Raw genomic sequence first — 1757 nt, forward strand, 5'->3', positions numbered from 1 at the left:
GACGAGTGGGGGAAGGAAGAAGAGAACGCAGACCCAATCGGATGGCTGCCTGGCTGAATCAGACGGACAGGGGCTGACCGGCCGAACCGTTGGGCCGACGCACCGGCGCAGATTAGTGCATATAGATTTTAGGTGCAGGCGACTTGGATTACTAGGATGGCAAGCAATTATTAGGTCCCAAGTGAGATCGTTTTGTAATAGTGGTAAGTTTCCTTCTCGGTTAAGAAACCCAGATATCATTGCGCAAAAAATAAAACAAGATATCAATCCATAAACATCTCACTTAAGCCTTCAAGTTACATGAAGTATAACTAAAAGCATACTTGTGTCCCCAACACTTCTAGCGAGGTTTTTAAAGTGCAAAGAAATTGTCACCTTGATGAGAATATGCCCAACTCCAAGTTATATAACTAAGGACTTTCTCATCGAAATTAGGCTTCGAAGTAGAAATGTGAAAGAAATTTGAGAAGATATTCAACCAAGCATGGACGCACCCCTTTTAAAAGCCACCACCCCGGTGCACCTGATAACCCGTACCGGCTATACGTGATACGTGACGGTGCCCGAAAATGTCTCCAGCACCTTCCCACCTCACCGGCGCTGACGCGACGGCGGAACCATTCCGCATCTACGTGGGCTACGACTCCCGCGAGGACATCGCATACCGCGTCTGCCGGCGGTCACTCCTGCGCCGCTCCTCCGTGCCGCTGGAGGTCATCCCGATCGTCCAGCAGGAGCTCCGCGAGGCTGGGCTGTACTGGCGGGAGCGCGGGCCGACGGAGAGCACAGAGTTCTCCTTCACCCGCTTCCTGACGCCGCACCTCGCCGGCTACCGTGGCTGGGCGCTCTTCGTGGACTGCGACTTCCTCTTCGTCGCCGACGTGGCAGAGCTGGCGCGCATGGCCGACCCTCGCTACGCCGTGCTGTGCGTGCACCACGACTACACGCCCAAGGAGGCCACCAAGATGGACGGCGCCGTGCAGACGGTGTACCCCCGCAAGAACTGGTCCTCCATGGTGCTCTTCAACTGCGGCCACCCCAAGAACCGCGCCGCGCTCACGCCGGAGGCCGTGAGCACCCAGAGCGGAGCGCACCTCCACCGATTCGCGTGGCTTGACGACGCCGATGTCGGCGAGGTGCCATTCGCGTGGAACTTCCTCGTGGGGCACAACCGCGTCGACCCGGCGAACGTCGACGGGACCACGCCGCGCGCCATACACTACACGTCCGGCGGGCCGTGGTTCGAGCGGTACAAGGACTGCGAGTTCGCCGACCTCTGGGTCCAGGAGCGCGACGCGTACGAGTCCGCGGAGAAAGAAGACGCGGTGGAAGGTACAGGAGTGCCACCATCGTCTGCAGTTGCAATGGACGCATGATGCACCACGTGTTCTGTTCATCTTTGTTGTTTTCCATGTCGACGTGCGATCATGTCACTGCGTACACGCCGTTGTCAAGTTAGTTCCTACTATGAGTGTGACGACTATCATGTAAAAATAAGGCCCTGTAAGGCGTTCCTTGAGGGCCAAAGTGCAGTATCGAATATAATATATCATACTTTCTCCGTCCGAAAATACTTGTCATCAAAATGAAAAAAATGGATGTATCTAGATGTATTTTAGTTTTAGATACATTCATTTTTGTCCATTTTCATGACAAGTATTTTCGGACGGAGGGAGTATGTTGCAGTTTTTCCCAGAAAAAATAAAATTAAGGATTATGAATACCTAAAAAATTGAGGCGAGCTGACTTTAAATTAA

At 53.4% G+C, this 1757-nt stretch overlaps 1 protein-coding gene across 1 annotated transcript; it reads left to right on the forward strand.

Annotated features, from left to right (window-relative positions):
- Window positions 1-569: 569 nt before the first annotated feature.
- Window positions 570-1376, forward strand: LOC119344287 (protein CDI-like). Its single transcript, XM_037614792.1, has one exon. The coding sequence runs from the start codon at window positions 570-572 to the stop codon at window positions 1374-1376; it is 807 nt and encodes a 268-aa protein (XP_037470689.1).
- Window positions 1377-1757: the final 381 nt, after the last annotated feature.

Source organism: Triticum dicoccoides, unplaced genomic scaffold (assembly GCF_002162155.2).
Source record: "Triticum dicoccoides isolate Atlit2015 ecotype Zavitan unplaced genomic scaffold, WEW_v2.0 scaffold162102, whole genome shotgun sequence".
Lineage (NCBI taxonomy): Eukaryota > Viridiplantae > Streptophyta > Magnoliopsida > Poales > Poaceae > Triticum > Triticum dicoccoides.

What these genes read in the sequence shown, in the direction of transcription:
- LOC119344287 (XM_037614792.1), top strand. Translation starts at nt 570, where the DNA reads ATGTCTCCAGCACCTTCCCACCTCACCGGCGCTGACGCGACGGCGGAA.